Source organism: Symphodus melops (genome assembly GCF_947650265.1).
Source record: "Symphodus melops genome assembly, chromosome: 15".
Lineage (NCBI taxonomy): Eukaryota > Metazoa > Chordata > Actinopteri > Labriformes > Labridae > Symphodus > Symphodus melops.
Genome location: NC_136705.1, coordinates 1,262,931 through 1,278,088, shown reverse-complemented (window position 1 = coordinate 1,278,088; position 15,158 = coordinate 1,262,931). Strand labels below are relative to the sequence as shown.

The window sequence follows — 15,158 nt, the reverse complement described above, 5'->3', positions numbered from 1 at the left end:
AGCGCTGGGTGGTTCAAAGTCAACATCGTCGGGTTTGAGGTTCGTCACCTGCCGCAGGGTCGACTCGTCCTCCGCGGCCCGCCGCCGAGGAGAGCGGGGCGGGACGACGGAGGAATTCTTCTATGTTGTTCAGAATTATTGGATGGTTTGTTTCCTCCCCGCAGGAGGATCACTGTGGAGTCATTTCCAGGAATCGCAGAGGACCGGAGTCGTCTATGTTTTCAACGCTGCCTGACGTCCCGTCACGTTTATGCAAATTTAAAACGACTTCAGTGATGTAACAACGTCCCGCTATTTCATGAAACCGTTACACACCAAGACGGACCCAACTTCAAAAATGATGTCACACATTGTTCTCCGACAGATATGACCCGACATGACTACAGATCCATGTTTCAACAGGTGAAGTGTCCCTTTAAACACCCGGCTGATACTGACCAATCAGAGACCTTCAGAGACCCCCCCCCCCCACTCTGTCCACTGTTCTTTCAAAATAAAGTGCCACTACCAGCTTGTTGATTTACTTTCTTCTTCTATGAAACGTCGTCCAGCATCTCTCCGGGCCGCCCCAAGACATGAATAATTAATAACACCTCATCAGGTCTTGATGTAATCACATATTTCCACCTGTGAACCTGAGAGGACTCAGCACAGCTATTCAGCAGTGTTACCTTCCAGCCCCTCTGCCCTGACTGTGAACACACACACACACACACACACACACACACACACACATACACACCTGCACAGCATCTCGGTGAGGCGCACAAAGCCCACATAAGCCAGTTCAAAGGCTCCTCGATGACGAGACTGCAGCAGCTGCTGACGGAAGTACAGGCCGACTCCCTCCACCTGCAGACACAAGAGAGAGAGAGAGAGAGAGAGAGTGTGAGTGAGTGAGTGAGTGAGTGTGTGTGTGTGTGTGAGTGTGTGTGTTTGAACGTAGAGGTCAGAATAAAAGCGGTTATTTGACATGTATGTGACCCAGCAGCTGTACAAGTGAAGAGAGCAGAAGAGACGACTGTTTAAAAATCTTCTGCATCTTATCGAATGATGTCATTGGTTGATTTGGGCCAATCACAGATGTGCAGGGAACTGTGTTTATTATTGGTGCAGGATCTCTTTAAAGGATCGAGTCGCCTCTCAAACTGTGATTTATTAATCGTGTTCATAATCCATCTCAGCCTCAATCGTCCTCACTGTTCATCATTTCTGTGATTCTAATTATCGTCCTGCAAGAAAAATCTAAGAACTGACCTTAAAATAAAGACTGCATCATCAGTATTTGTTACCGTGGTGACGAGCTCGCTGCAGCGTTGAGTGAAACTGAAACCACAGCAGCAAAAACAAAGTGCTCAGCCGGGTTATCTAATCCCTCTTCAGACTGTGACGCTCGCGTGTTTCAGAGACGTCGCTCAGACTGCAGCCAGTCAGCATCGAGCCCTCGCGGCGTGAGAGCAGCATGTCAGTAGCGTGACAAGTGTGTTCGAAGAAGGAGGCTGAGACCTCCACATAATCGCCACCGTCAGTAAAACCAACCAGTTAGTAATAGTGTTAGCGACATTATGCTAACTATACACACACACGCACACACGCACACACACACGCGCACGCTGTGGCGGAGTGTAAACGGGTGAGTGTGCAGCAGGTGAGGTGGCAGGGCGAGGCGGACGCTGCTCTGTCATTACAGCTGTGGCATCACCGCCACCACAGAGCCACCAGGCTGGACTTAGTCAGGGGTGGCACCGAGGGCACAGGGAGGGGTGGCAAGTCCCGCTGCACGAAAAATAACACCCTCTATGAAAAGAGGAAGAAAAAAAACAACAACAACAGGGATGTGGGGTCAGACCTCTCATCTGACAGAGACCTGCAGAGGACCCGGGTCAACGAGAGACCCCGTAACGTGAAGGATCCTGAAAGGCTTTAAATGAATGAATGAAAATGTGTAAAAGGAAGAAGCAAACACGCAGGGCTTACGCAGCCTGTTTCTGGCCACATGACTGATCCTAAACTGGACTGACCCTGCAGACCCGAGGCGGACTAACTTTAACACCAAAGTACGGCCCGAGTGAACCACAGCCGTACCAAGCCCAGTGACTTATCACATTGTTGGTCTGAGCGGACTCCGGCGCAGGCCTGACCTCACCGGGGTAAAAATGGCAGCGACAGTCACCGTTCGATGGCCCGTGGCTGCCGGGGCTCAGACCGCTGCGGTGCTGAGCCGGGTCGAGGCCTCGCCTATTTACGACCTCGCTCTCCAAGGTTCCCGTCTGTGTAACTGTTTAAAAAAAAAAAAAGGGCAGCGCAAGCTTCCTGCGCGGCGTGGGGGGGGGGGGGGGAGGGTACCAGGGGGACTTTATTTAGATGTCAACTTCCTGTTTGCAAGCGTGCCCGATTCCCAGAAAAACTTCACTGTGCGGAGAGAGAAGTTTCCCAAGTCTAATTACATGTATGCTCGGGGCCGTGACTGCGACCCAAATAGACCAGCGCTCCCCCGAGGACGACGGTTAGACAGCGGCACGCCGACCATGTTTGTTGTTTCTGTTGCTGCAATCGGCAGGAGGAAATGTCAACTTTGTGTTTCACAGCGTGGAGTGAAAGACGAAACTGTTTCTTTAGTAAAACTCCCCGAAAACTTCTGGAAAGTATTTAAGTATCATCAAGAGTCGTACGGTGTCATCACCGAGCGGCGCCATCACCGAGCGGCGCCCTCCGCTGTCGTCCACAGAGAACCTGAGAGTCACGGCGCACGCACAGGACGGATCTTTTATTTTACTTGTCCGTTTTTGACGAAGGATTAGCGAGACGCATGTTTGAAGCGTGGTGGGCACGCCGGGCGCTGGGAGGCTCCGCCTCTTTGCCTGTTACAGTTTGAGTCAGCGTATCCAACGTGAGGAACGCCATCTTCGGGCTTCAGGAGAACGTTTTAGAAACTCGTGAACATTTGCTGGATGTCGTGCGAACCCTGCAGGAAATATTCCGATGTGGCGAGCGAGCGGGGACGTCTGTCACGTTTCGATCCTGAGACTCTTCAGCTGATGGTTCCATCTCGGTGCACGTAATGACGCTGCGTCCTGCGGTTTGTTGGGGGTCCGACGCACTGCGGGGACAAAGCGACTTGTCGTCGTCCTCTAAAGATCAGAAACATTTTTAAATAAGTCCAAACACATTCCAGCTGATTGATCGCCGAAAAAGAAAAACAATAACCGTTACCATGGTGCCACCAGTGACAGGAACAACTGCAGCGTTACCATGCCAACAGGGATGTAACACAGGATGCTGGCCGAGGAGCAGGAGGTGTTGGAGTAACACACACACACACACACACACACACACACACACACACACACACTGTTCTCATGTTTGCTCCTCACTGCGGTAGAGCAGAACGACCACAACATCTCAGCCAGACCCAACTTTCCAAACACACATTAAGAAAACGGTAAATTCTACCACACACACACACACACACACACACACACACACACACACACACACATACACACACACTAGTGTTAATGTAAACACACACACTCGGTGGAGGACCTAGGACAGCAGATGAAGAATCGATGTGGTAAAAACAGAGAGGACAGGAGTTCATATTTTCCTCTGTGTGAGTTCATGTTTTCATCAGTTATGTAATAACGCCCATCGCCATGGTTACCAGAGTGGACACCACGGTGCCCATGACATACACGTCAATTACCTCTCCAGGACACTGTGGTTATGACATCATTTCTGTAGTAGCCGTCTCACCAACCACATGCTTCACGCAGCGGGAAAAACTCACTGACGTACTTCAACGTGCGAAACAGATCAAAACAAAGGAGTGATTTTTATTAAAGGTCGAATCTGTGATCAGACATGAAGGAAACCTGCTGTGTTGAAGCTTCTCTTCAACAAAGCAGCAGCCAGTATGTCCTCCTTCTAACTTTAGATTCTGCTCCTGAATGCTCTGGATTTGATTGGACCAGAGAAGGTAGGCGGGGCTTTGAAGGCCGTTTTGGACGTCCCTGGGTTTGCCAGATATGAGAGCAGTTATCAGGTGAACAGGTGTTGCAGCGATGGAAGCGGGCAGTGGAACTGCTTCAGATAGAAGTGATTGTACCCGAGCTAAAAAGCCTCTGCATGTTTCTAATAAGCTCCAGCAGCAGAAAGCTGCTCAAACTAGGATCAATGTTGGAGATGAAACATGGAGAGAGGTTAGAACGCAGAAAGCTTTACAGACCCATGCAGAGCTGGCTAAACACTGAAGCTACAGTGTCCACCACATGCAGAGCTGGCTAAACACTGAAGCTACAGTGTCCACCACATGCAGAGCTGGCTAAACACAGAAGCTACAGTGTCCACCACATGCAGAGCTGGCTAAACACTGAAGCTACAGTGTCCACCACATGCAGAGCTGGCTAAACACTGAAGCTACAGTGTCCACCACATGCAGAGCTGGCTAAACACTGAAGCTACAGTGTCCACCACATGCAGAGCTGGCTAAACACTGAAGCTACAGTGTCCACTACATGCAGAGCTGGCTAAACACTGAAGCTACAGTGTCCACTACATGCAGAGCTGGCTAAACACTGAAGCTACAGTGTCCACCACATGCAGAGCTGGCTAAACACAGAAGCTACAGTGTCCACCACATGCAGAGCTGGCTAAACACTGAAGCTACAGTGTCCACCACATGCAGAGCTGGCTAAACACTGAAGCTACAGTGTCCACCACATGCAGAGCTGGCTAAACACTGAAGCTACAGTGTCCACCACATGCAGAGCTGGCTAAACACTGAAGCTACAGTGTCCACTACATGCAGAGCTGGCTAAACACTGAAGCTACAGTGTCCACTACATGCAGAGCTGGCTAAACACTGAAGCTACAGTGTCCACCACATGCTGACCTGTGTGAGAGGAGGGGGCGGAGCCAGACAGCTCTCTGTGATGATTAGAGTTTAGACTGCAGTACCCATTTTGAACACTAGGGGGCAGAGTTTATATAAACTTGCATACGCACACACCTGTACTATCCGCCTACATTCACACACTGATGCAGAAAACACACATTCAGCACTTTGTCGAGTGCGATGCTTCCTATTTCCTCTCAGGAGTGAACAAGCAAACACAAACACCCCCCCCCCCTCCTCGTACCCCCTACACAGACAAACACAGCCTATGTCTGGCTCCCTTGTTATTATGGATGTTCACATGCTGAACCACTCAGACGACTATTCCTGTGTGAGTGTGTCCGCCCGTGTGTGTGTGTGCGTGTGTGAGTGTGTTGTTTGCAGCGTTCGGTGTTTTCCTGCCGGCGGTGGAAGCGATTTGGAAAGAATGCAGTGGAAAAGGGAGGGGCGGTCGCGGCTGTTAAACCAGCGGGGTCAGGCCTCAAATGAAAGCGCAACGCTAACGAGGGCGGATGCTAATTGAAGAGCCTCCCAGCGTGGAGTCACAAACACACACACACACGTTCATTCACATCATTCCAGGATACAGTACGCACACACACACACACACACACACACACACACACACACACACACACACACACACACACACACACACACACACACACACACACACACACACACACACACACACACACACACACACACACACACACACACACACACACACACACACACACACACACACACACACACACACACACACACACACACACACACACACACACACACACACACACACACACACACACACACACACACACACAGGACATGACACAGAATGTGGAACCTGTCTACGTGGGAGGATGTAGATCTCAGATTTGCTCACGTCAGGAAGATGAATATTTCACTAACACTTTTTCATTGTGATCAAGATGGATGCCGGCCACGGTTTGGCCAACCTTTACACGCCATCTTCCTGCGTGACCATCTGCACTGCATTCAGCAAAGTCCGTAACGTGTAGCTTCTCTGCAGCTCTTTCTGGAACCATCATGTGGAGTCAAACTGCCAACCTCCTCCATTCACCTGCCTTTAAGTGGAACTAATTCATCTGCCGCCATTCTTTAAGTTCAGTATCATGACCTCTTAAAAAGACGTGAGAAAGTGGTCTGTGTCGTTATGTATCCCAGCACGCAATGAATGTTCAGATTGTGTCAGGTTGCAAAGGATGATGGGTAAAGCCGCCATTTTAGACTGACCGTAGATCGCGCCATCAACATGTTGGTACCTGTGTGTGTGTGTGTGTTTGAGTGTGTGTGTGTGTGTGTGTGTGTGTGTCTCTCACCTGTTCCTCTGTGATGAGTCCCGGCTGTGTGTGTGTGTGTGTGTGTGTGTGTGTGTGTGTGTGTGTGTGTGTGTGTGTGAGTGTGTGTGTGTGTCTCTCACCTGTTCCTCTGTGATGAGTCCCGGCTGTGTGTGTGTGTGTGTGTGTGTGTGTGTGTGTGTGTGTGTGTGTGTGTGTGTGTGTGTGTGTGTGTGTGTGTGTGTGTGTGTGTGTGTGTGTGTGTGTGTGTGTGTCTCTCACCTGTTCCTCTGTGATGAGTCCCAGCTGTGTGTGTGTGTCGTCTCTGTAATGCAGAGGCAGACTCTGACACAGCTGTCCCAGCAGCATGGCCACCTCCTTCATGCTCCGCCAGCAGCACACCAGCACCATCTGAGCCGTCACCCTGTAGCCTTCCCCACCTGCTGCGTGGACACACACACACACACACACACACACACACACACACACAGTACACACACACAGTACACACACACATCACACACACATCACACATCATTTTCACTAGTTTAGGTCATTTAAAGGGATTCCTCAAGCTTTTGGATTGTTTTCTTTAAATACAGAAGTAAGGTCAAACGCTGCCCCCATCAGCATGGAGCCGGTACTGCACGTATGAACAGGTACACGTATTAAATCTGCTCATCTTAACTCTGTTCCCTTTCTATTCTGGTATCCACACACACACACAGTCTCTCTCACACACACACACTCTTCTTCTTCTTACCCGTGTTCGGTGTTGGCGTGCGTGTCGGAGTGTGTGTGTGGTCATCTGTGCGCTGTGTGTCCAGCTCTCTGGCGCTCGTGAAGAAGTCGTTTGTGTCTCTGGGTTGAATCTCCTGCAGGATCCTCTGCAGACCTTCACACGTCTCTGCAAACACACACACACACACACACACACACATCACAGTTAACACACATACCTGTCTGTCTCCACGGGTTATAGTCCTCAGCAGCCGAGGGTTCGAATCCCCCCCACCTCCCCTCCCAGCTTTTCTCTCTTCAGCTGCTGTTTCCATCAAGGCCCCAAATGAGTTTAAAAAGAGTTTAGCAGAGTGTGAGAAAGCTGCAGACCTGAGTCAGTGTCCATGGGGATGAGTCCTTCGGGGGAGGAGCTCTGGACCACAGGTGAGACCACATCAGACATCCTGTAACTCACAGCGATCATCTCTGACACCAGACGTCTCCACTGCTCAGTGTGGCCCAAACTCCTGAAAACACAGCACACTGTTAGTGAACTCCAGGAAGCATGTGCAAAGAGCAGAGGTTAACATGGAGCAGGATGTTACAGGTGTGTGTGTGTGTGTGTGTGTGTGTGTTACTGTGCTCACTCAGTGTTGAGATGCTGCAGGACGGCAGTGATGCAGTGCGCTCTGCCGTACAGAGGAGAGGAAGCAGCGGCCTGCAGGAGGGACGACTCGGCCCTCGACACCTCCGACTGCAGACACTCCAACAAGAACTGAACCACTGAGGACACGCAGACAACAAAACGCTCACACACACATCTACACACACACACAGTACATGTGTCAGTGCTACACATGCAGATCTTACCAGCCAGGGTGTTGAGCTCCATGACGGCTGCCTCAGACGCCGGGGAGGGCAGGAGGGGAGGCTGGAAACGGATGCCTTGCTCGTTGGCACAGAGCAGCAGAGCCTGACTCAGGTGAGGCTGCTGCAGCAGCAGGTCGAACAGGTGAGCTGCTGTGACGCTGTCGAAAGGCTTCGTGCTGGTGCTGAGGTCCAGAGCAGCTCCAAGAACAATGTGCATCCTCTCCAGCACCTTAACGCACAAATAACAAACAAAACACAACTTTAAAACATCAACACATTTAGTATCTTTAAAGGGGAATTCTTCTCCGTCTCATCCGAAGAGCTACAGAACATTTTCATCAGCCTGCAGCATCTAAATCGGCCACATGTCTAAAGTGCTCCGTCCTCATGTTTACCTGAAGGCCCACAGCAGACGGTGGCAGTTGCCGTAGTAACGTTGAGGCCAGTTGCTTGACTTCCAGGAAGTTGCTGGCGACGCAGTAGAGGACGTTCTGAGCATGTGCAGAGGTCACCACTTCACCGAGGGCCAACGCATCCTCAGCGCCTAAAAAGAGAACAGAAAGGCGGCGGCTGAAGCCTCAGAGAGGAGAGACAGGATGTACCTCCATGCAGACTTTATGCTAGCACATAGTTAGCCCCCCGACGTGTTTAACTGAAACCTTCTGCCCGTCTATTGGTCGGTGATTGATGGGTTTACCTGTGCTGAAGGTGAAGATCTGTCCCAGCACACACAGCACGTGGAGCGACATCAGGCATTTAGAGAAGGACGCTCCAGGAAGCAAAACGTCCAACAGACTCACGCAAAGCCAGCACAGGAACTCCTACACAACACACACACACACACACACACACACACACACACGCACACACACACACACACACACAGCAGAATCAGTGCACGCTCTTGTTCAGCCTGAAGTGAGGGATAGTCGAGTTCACTCAAACACAAGAACGAGAGTTAACTCAAGCCCGTTCTACAGACTCTGTTACTATGGTAACCGAGTGTGTGAACCCATCCTGGTTTTCTCCACTGAAGCCCGAGGGTCACCACGTCTCCTGCTTCTTAAAGGGCCAGACACACGGTTTCATTTCCTCATTCTGTCATCGCGCTGGTGTTACAGGAGATTCAGTGTTTTCATCACGTGCACGGACGCTCACACACGGGGATTAACTTTATATCAAGCACGCCATCACTTCCAGAATGTTATCAGCAGGCAGGCAGGAGGACTTCTGGGTAAAATTTGCGTTCAGACGTGCAGCTCATCCTGCAGCTTCAGACTCATATGAAAGCACCGTGACAGGTCGTAGTTTAACTAGTGTGTGTGTGTGTGTGTGTGTGTGTGTGTGTGTGTGTGTGTGTGTGTCACCTTGTACAGGCGCAGCGTGTGTTGGTCTGCGTGCCTCTGCTGCTCGTCTCTCTCCTGCAGCCGTCTCTTCTGCAGCAGGACGCTGCTGTCCTTCATCCGACACAGCAGCTGGAGAGGAGACAGTTTGAATGTGACGGAGGGATCATAAAAACATGAGACACCGTCCAGGAGGTCAAAAGGTGAACAGCTGACCTTCTTCAGCAGGCTGACAGTCTGCTGTCTGATGCCCGGTGACTGACTGTTCAGATTTGGCGGCAGGAAGTGGCGGATCAGGTCCATTTCCTGTGAGGTGAGAACTTCCGTGCTGCGGTGGGACTCGCACACTAAACCCAGAGCGTCCATCCTCACCTGAACAAACAGCCAAAATAAGTGTGACTCTGAAGTAGTGTTTGAAACATGACGTGTGTGTGTGAGACGGCGAGGAGCGTCCTTAACGGATCACGCTCACCTGGTCGTGCTTGTGTATGAGAGCTTGTTGGAGCAGGGGGAGGGGCACCAGTCCTCCCCACAGACCCTCCTCTGAGGGAGGAACCACACCCTGAGCTCTGGCCGCCCGCAGACACGTCATCAGAGCACCCAGCGCCCCCCTGCTGCCCGACGGACCTGACAACCACAAACGTGTTCAAAAAATTAAACCACACCTCCAGGAAGGTTTTTCAAAATGTTGGACGCAGGACTTTTATTTCTGTCACCACGGTAACGACACTGACACCTATCGTGTTTTAGAAAATCTGCTGACAAAACGAGTAGGATCAGAAGATGATCAGAAGATCTTTGTGGTCACCTGTGCTGCTGGGGGGCGTGGCCTGCAGAGCCTGCACCATGTGACCCAGACTGGACGGACTGCAGCGGAGAAGCTTGGGCAGGAAGTAGTCCAGGATGTAGGTGGTCTGGTCCAGCTTGGCCCGGCACAGCACCTGCAGCAGCGGGGTCACCCAGGTGTGGTGCCAGCGCTGCATCCAGTCCTCCTCTGCAGCATCGGAGGCCAGCTGGGCCTTGTGGCTGACAAACAGGCGCTCCAGCAAGTCGCTTGCGTACGGAGCCAGAGTCTGGTCCCCCATCAGGCCCAGCAGGCAGGACGGCAACTGGGGGCTGGACTCAAGCAGGTATCCCGCCCCGTACAGCTCAACGAGGCAGCCCAGCGAGCCATACTTCCCCCTCATGTGCCACTCCAGCCCCAGCAGGCTGTGTGTGAGCTGGCTGACGTACGGGTCCCTGCAAGGGTCAGACATGGAGCAGGCGGCGTGCTGGTGCAGTAGGAGAAGGTTTCTGAACAGGGAGCGGGTCTGGTGGCGGACTCCATCCAGCGGGTGCTCCCAGTGAGCGTAGATGTGCTCCAGGAGGTGCTGCTGCAGCTCGGAGCCTCCGCTGAGGGACTGCTGGAGGAAGGCGGGGCAGGGCTGGAGCTCCCCCTGCAGGCAGTCCAGGGCAGCACTGCTCCACAGGGTCAGGACCCGAGCCACCACCATGGCTGTACTGGACTCCTTTATGCTGTGAAAACAGAAGTTGCCCCTGAATCAGTTTAAGCTGTTTTAAACACCCGCCGACCTGAGCCAGCTCGGCGCTCGTGGTCTAGTTTGAACGTTTTTGCTGCACCAGGTAAAAGTTCCAACTTCAATCTCAACCAGTCCTCTGGAATATGCGGTTGCCATGGTGACAGTTTTAAAGATTTTTAAAAAATAACCTATACCTATAGCCAATAACCTTCCCACTTTTTTAAAAAGTGGGAAGGTTATTGGCTGTCGAGTCTACGTAAGAGACTCCATCCTTCAGGAATGTTTGACTTTCTTCTGACTGTTTTCCACGAGTGGAGGTCATTTCATCCATCCAATAATAAAGACTTACAAATAAATGATGTTGACATTCAAGATTTCAAAAAAAAAAACCTTCAGTGTGCAGCAGTCAGGAAAAATGCTTACAGGTGCAGGACATGAAATGATCTTTCCCTCCAGGAAGATCTTAAAGATCAGCGTTTTAGTTTTTTTTTTAAATCTTCAGCTTCAGTTATAACCTCATCATGACGCTTTGTCATAATTAAAACAAATATTCAATGCAATTTGTGGATTATCTTCATTTAAAGAAGTCTTTGTAAGCAGTTTGTCCGTTCAGACCCGAGTTCAGCAGACCCACCTGACATCCAGATCCAGCAGCGTGTTGGGGACCAGCAGCAGCAGCTGTTCCCACTGCGGCCCCGGCAGAGAGCGCCTCCAGCTCAGCATGGCCAGAGCGCCGTGACACAGGTACAGAGAGACGCCAGGAGGGCGACCACGGGCGCACAGGCCCTCACACCTGAGCTTCAACCACTGAGGGGCGGGGCCTAAACCCTGAGCGGAGCTGCGCAGCAAACTGCTCACCTGAAACATAAAAAGACATGAGACGGAGCATTTTAAGAAGGTGTGATACTCTTCATTCTCTACTCACCACAGAGGCGACGTCATCTCCACAGCCCATCACGGAGCGGATCAGTAACACCACCGCCATGCCGGCCGTGCTCTGCACTGACTGGATGAACTCCTCTGCACACAGGTGAGCAGAAACAGGTTAATAAGTTCTCATCTGAACTCATGACGTCCCTCATTCCCTTCTGTGTGGGTTTCTTACCGTCGGTCAGGATGTGTGTGTAGCAGCCCAGCAGGCCGCTCAGCGTGTCCTGCAGCATGCAGTGACTCTGTTCAGCCTGCAGGGCGGCGCTGATGCTCTCCTGAGATCTCTGGATGACCAGCATGGTGGTCTTCACCGCAGCCAGGCACGAGTGCATGAGCTGAGCCTGCGCGATGTGACGTCCTGCTAGACCACTGGGAGGACAGCAGGGGGCGACAGAGACACATGACACACACGCAGCTCAGACTGTGTGAGGATTTTATAACAGGCTACGACAGAGAGCCATGTGTAAGTCTGCAAACAGTGAAATAATGAGAACAGCATGCAGTGAAGAACAAACCCCCCGTACCTGTTCTGTTGCAGGTATTCATTCAATCTGTGATGAAGAAAGCGCAGCACTAAAGAGAGAAGAGGGTCAGTCAGGAGGTTCCTTAAAAATCAGACATTTTAAAAGAATCAGTGAAGCTGTGCACTCACCTGCAGGCAGCAGTTTGTTGATGCACCTCTCACCTGCAGCGTTTGGGAGGAAATTTTATTTTTCTCTTTGTAATAGACTTCTGTTCTGGTGAATCCTGCAGAGAGACGATGGCTGACTCACCGATAACGAAGCCGTCCAGACAGGCGGTGACGGTGTCCACGATGTGAGGATGCCGGTCTGACGCCGGGTTGGAAAGACAGTCGGACAAACAGACACATAAACTGTTTACGGCGCGCTGTTGAAGCCAGGCGGGGACGGATCCTAGCGTGCTGAGGAAACAAACACGTCTCAGTGGAGGAGAGAGAGGGGGACTGGAGGATAGAGGACTACAGCCTCTGCACATATGAGGCACTGAAAATCATAAATGAGCTCTTTACCAGACCATCATGAGACAAGAATGATATTTGAAGGAGTGCGTTCTGGTCTATGTGCTTTGAATCTATATAATTGGTGTATTTTAAAGGCACTTAAAAGGATGAGCTTTATGAATAAGCACAGGCTGTAAATGCTGGAGTGCAAGGTATCACTTTGAATGTGTAATTTTGTACCCTACGACAGAGTCAGGCAGAGGGAGGTACCTGGCGATGGCTCGTCGTAGGGGGTTCTTGGCCTGTAGGGATGTGTAGACCAGACAGAGGGTGTGTAGACAGGCCTCCAGCAGAGCTCCATCTGGCTCTTCTTCACTCAGAGCCTCCAGCTGCCTCCCTGCCTGGTTCAGGGCGGAGCATAATATTAAAAAAAACTATTATTGTCTTTTATTTCATCCTTCAGTTCAGCCCAAACTAACCTTTTTAACCAGCTGGATCTGCTGCACGGGGTCCGTCAGCTCCAGACAGGACTGCAGGGTCCGAGCAACCTGCCGGACTCCGTCGTCACCTCCGTCCACAGAGAGCGACGCTGGAAGACATGAGACTCTTCAAAACATCGAATATGAAGCATACGACACCTGGACTGAAACACATGAACACACAAATGTTCCCAAAGATAAACTGTGTGTGAAGCCACTGCAGGACTCGGGGTCTATCGCTGCATTCAGGTGCTGCTCCGGTGGTCCCAGTTTCCAAGTTGGGAAGTCATTCTTCCGACTTCAGTGTTTCAGTTCAGTAATTTGAAAGTTGTAAAAACTGCTCTGAAGACGATGAGTGAACGTCTCTGTTGATGTCCAACACGTGAATTAATTAAAAGTAAGGTAAGATTAAGATAACAGATTTTGTCCTTCATGACGACGACCATCACATCAAGTCAGCGAGTCGAGGACCTGAATGCAGCATCAGAAGTCATTCCTGGCACTTCAATTTAAAATACATCATCATTTATTCTTCTTCATCTTTACCGATCAGCAGGTGTAGCTTCTGTTCATCCAAAACCACAGCCTCCACTTTGGGTGTTTTCTTCTTCACCACCATGACTCCTTCTGAAGAAAACAACAGAAAATAATGGGAACAACTTATTTTAAACTGTTCGATAACCAACTGGAGGACCTCAAGCTCTGATCCAGCACCAAGAACATGGATCACATCAGTCCAGGTCTGGGATCTTTACGGTCTGTCAGAGAAGAGATTCTGCGCTTGATGGTTTTAAGGTCAGAATACATGAGTGACCTCCTGGTTAACCTCAGAACCGTCCAGACTGCTCAGGTGGTCTGGTCCAGGTCTGCCGTCTGTCCCCAGAGTCAGAACCTGGAACAGGACTCACCTGTTCACAGCTTCTTTTAACTAAACTATGTTAACTAAGATTTTAATCCAAAACGTAAAACTCTTTTTATATTTTTACCTCCATTAATTTCATCTGAATTAGGAAGTTTTAATAATTTTTATTTGAACGTTATTAATTATATGTTCATGTCATGATGTGTGATTGTCTTAATGTTGACATGTGCTGTAGATTTAATCCTGCCTTTCCTCGAGATCTCTTCAAATTAAAGTATATCCAGATGTTTTCAGCTGACTTTGACTTATCATTAATGTAAATGATAAACTGACACTCACGGTTCACTTTGAACGGGGATGCTAACTGAAGCTAGCTCCCAGACTCTGACTCTACGTTCACGGGTAAAATGTTTAAAACAAAGAAAAGACGGAAACGGAAAAGAGCAGAGAGAAGTCCAGAAAGAGCAAAAGAGCTGAATAAAAGCATCAAGTTAAATAAAAGTAACATTCAGCTCAGTTCAGCATGTGTTTACCTGATTCAGACGGAAGCTAACTGCACGGAGAACCAACGGAAAACAAGCTAACGCTTCCGGTCCTTACTCTTCAAAATAAAAGGAACTCGGAATTATTACTGAAGACTAATTTAGAAATATAAATATCTAAAAGTATAATTCATTGCGTTATTAAAGGTTCTGTGGTTAAACACACAGTCAAGCCATTATGAAGCCTGTACTAAACATCATTTATCCAACGTCACATAGCTGCTGTCTTTACTTCCAATTATATCTTCATTTTTCAAGACTTTGACATGTTTTTGCCGTGAATTTCATATCATGTTTGTATGTTTCATTATAAACATCATCTTCATCATTGGACAGAGACATTGCTTGGGCTTCTCAGAGCGCAAACACTTCAAGGCAGGGTTGGTCATTTTTGAAAGAAGCATTCCCTCAGTGCTCCGTCTGCACCCCTTTAACACATTACACACTTTGATGCTTCACTTAAACAACATATTGGGGGGGTTTCTGCTTTACACCTAAAACCTTTGATCAACACGCTGAACCCAACCTTGCTTTATTGCCATCCCACCCACCCCCACGCATCTTGAAACATAAGATCATCCGAGTTTCACACACAAAAATCTACCTGGGACTTTATTTTGAAGGCCCACTAGTCTCGTTTCCGGTGTTATTCTCGCTGATTTGACACACCAAAGTTCCATGCCGCACATGTTGCACGTCACTTCCTACAATTCGTCTCTGCTCGCCCTCA

General features: G+C 49.9%; 1 protein-coding gene across 4 annotated transcripts in view; it reads right to left on the bottom strand.

The window, feature by feature from the left end:
• Positions 1-15,055, bottom strand: part of thada (THADA armadillo repeat containing) — a 26,645-nt gene extending 11,590 nt beyond the window's left edge. The window contains exons 1-22 of one of the 4 annotated variants that reach the window (XM_079363311.1): positions 15,033-15,055; positions 13,571-13,651; positions 13,025-13,134; positions 12,816-12,946; positions 12,358-12,506; positions 12,237-12,269; positions 12,109-12,157; positions 11,760-11,953; positions 11,580-11,674; positions 11,289-11,512; positions 9,943-10,649; positions 9,607-9,761; positions 9,351-9,506; positions 9,159-9,266; positions 8,489-8,612; positions 8,187-8,335; positions 7,792-8,020; positions 7,569-7,704; positions 7,312-7,448; positions 6,965-7,108; positions 6,484-6,644; positions 743-852 (exon numbers count right to left, since the gene is read on the bottom strand). In XM_079363311.1, coding sequence (XP_079219437.1) covers positions 743-852; positions 6,484-6,644; positions 6,965-7,108; positions 7,312-7,448; positions 7,569-7,704; positions 7,792-8,020; positions 8,187-8,335; positions 8,489-8,612; positions 9,159-9,266; positions 9,351-9,506; positions 9,607-9,761; positions 9,943-10,649; positions 11,289-11,512; positions 11,580-11,674; positions 11,760-11,953; positions 12,109-12,157; positions 12,237-12,269; positions 12,358-12,506; positions 12,816-12,946; positions 13,025-13,134; positions 13,571-13,643 — 3,374 coding nt within the window. In that variant the 5' untranslated portion in view covers positions 13,644-13,651; positions 15,033-15,055. Of the gene's footprint in view, positions 1-742; positions 853-6,483; positions 6,645-6,964; positions 7,109-7,311; positions 7,449-7,568; positions 7,705-7,791; positions 8,021-8,186; positions 8,336-8,488; positions 8,613-9,158; positions 9,267-9,350; positions 9,507-9,606; positions 9,762-9,942; positions 10,650-11,288; positions 11,513-11,579; positions 11,675-11,759; positions 11,954-12,108; positions 12,158-12,236; positions 12,270-12,357; positions 12,507-12,815; positions 12,947-13,024; positions 13,135-13,570; positions 13,652-14,225; positions 14,383-14,419; positions 14,485-15,032 lie in introns of those variants that run through there. The other 3 variants (XM_079363310.1, XM_079363309.1, XM_079363312.1) reach the window with 3 other exon arrangements.
• Between the last annotated feature and the right edge of the window lie 103 nt (positions 15,056-15,158).